Source organism: Penaeus monodon, chromosome 29, assembly GCF_015228065.2.
Source record: "Penaeus monodon isolate SGIC_2016 chromosome 29, NSTDA_Pmon_1, whole genome shotgun sequence".
Taxonomy (NCBI): Eukaryota; Metazoa; Arthropoda; class Malacostraca; order Decapoda; family Penaeidae; genus Penaeus; species Penaeus monodon.
The window spans coordinates 28,749,053-28,750,634 of NC_051414.1; the positions used below are offsets into that span (position 1 = coordinate 28,749,053).

At 39.9% G+C, this 1,582-nt stretch overlaps 2 protein-coding genes across 2 annotated transcripts in view; both read left to right on the forward strand.

Annotated features, from left to right (window-relative positions):
• The window catches only part of LOC119591825, a 19,497-nt gene extending 18,593 nt beyond the window's left edge, over positions 1 to 904 (forward strand). Inside the window, 2 exon segments of the mRNA XM_037940570.1 lie at positions 41 to 662; positions 664 to 904. Coding sequence (XP_037796498.1) covers positions 41 to 662; positions 664 to 904 — 863 coding nt within the window.
• A 7-nt stretch (positions 905 to 911) lies between these two features.
• Positions 912 to 1,582, forward strand: part of LOC119592114 (mucin-2-like) — a 2,662-nt gene continuing 1,991 nt past the window's right edge. Inside the window, exon 1 of the mRNA XM_037940934.1 lies at positions 912 to 1,196. Coding sequence (XP_037796862.1) covers positions 1,168 to 1,196 — 29 coding nt within the window. The 5' untranslated portion in view covers positions 912 to 1,167. The remainder of the gene's footprint in view (positions 1,197 to 1,582) is intronic.

Sequence of the window (1,582 nt, forward strand, 5' to 3'; positions counted from 1 at the left end):
CATACACAACCATCATAATATAAGACCTTTTTTAAAACAGGCAACCAAGATTCCACGAAGGTTGTAGAGAAGAGATGTACGGAACAGTTTGGGACATGCAGCCACGATTGCCCAGGTGCTGTTGACAACGAAAGAAATTGCCCCGACAAAATGATGTGCTGCAAGAAGTCACTCAAATTAGAGACTCAAAAACAAATTACGGCTAGAGGAAGAGACAATGACTGTACAGCAGCAGGAGGAACGTGCAACGACGCTACCAATAAATGTCAAGAGAAACTTCCTATCGAATGTCCGGATGCGACTAAAAACTGCTGCAAGAGAACCAAGGACACCTGCAAATCAAAGGGCTTCAGGTGCGTAAAAAACTGTAGAGGAAATGTCAAGAAACTGAAAGGTTGTAAGAAAGGAAAAGTTTGCTGCGACAGGGCAAAGAAAGAGAACTGCAAAAGCTTGGGCGGAAACTGTAAAGTTGAAAGTAAATGCAGAAACGAAATCCTAAGTCCCACCAAGAAATGTAGGAGTAATAAGATATGTTGCAAGAAAGGAGAAACGTGTAAAAACATGAATGGTGTTTGTCGAAAGGAATCTAAATGTAACAAAAACATTCTTACTCCCTCTATACCATGCAAAGATGGTAAGATCTGTTGCGAAAGAGGAGAAACTTGTAGGGGGCTGGGTGGTAACTGTCGAAAGGCGTCTAAATGCAAGAAAAACACACTTACTCCTTCTATACCATGCAAAGATGGTAAGGTCTGCTGCGAAAGAGGAGAAACCTGTAGAAAGCTGGGTGGAAACTGTCGAAAGGAGTCTAAATGCAAGAAAAACACACTTACTCCTTCTATACCATGCAAAGATGGTAAAGTATGTTGTGAAAAAGGAGAAACCTGTAGAAAGGGGGAAATGAAAGGCGTCTAAATGCAACCAAAACACGCTTACTCCCTCTATAGCATGCAAGGAGGGTAAAGTCTGTTGTGAAAAGGGAACAACTTGTAAATCGATGAGTGGACAGTGTAAAAAGGAAGCTAAATGTAAAAGCAAAGTGTTGAACCCCAGCAAGAAGTGCAAAGCTGGTAAGGTATGCTGCTCAACCCGCACCTGTAGCGACAGAGGAGGGAAGTGTAAGAAAGAAGGAGAGTGCAACGGTAGAATCGTCACGGTGAAGAAACCATGCAAAGAACCGAAAGTCTGTTGTCTAGGTATGTAAAAGGAAATTGCGTAAAGCACATACACACAAGCACTTGACTATTTACGTGGACTTAAACTTATATGCATACACACAACTATATGAAGCACAAACAGTTTAATTGATATCTTTAGTATTTTGCTATCGTTGTCATCATGATAAAATGTTCAGTGATGATAATACCACTAGCGTCAGTGATGGTAATCGCAAGAGAATGAAGAAAAAGAATAAAGCAGTAATGTGTCTGATAAAATAAATGAGGTTAATGACACTATCATAACATTAACCAGATGGCATTGATAACTGCGTTTAATAAGCAACAGTAGTATCGACATATGCAATACATTAAATAACAAGCAATTTGCTTCACTGAACTGTATTCTGATCACTGTAACATTT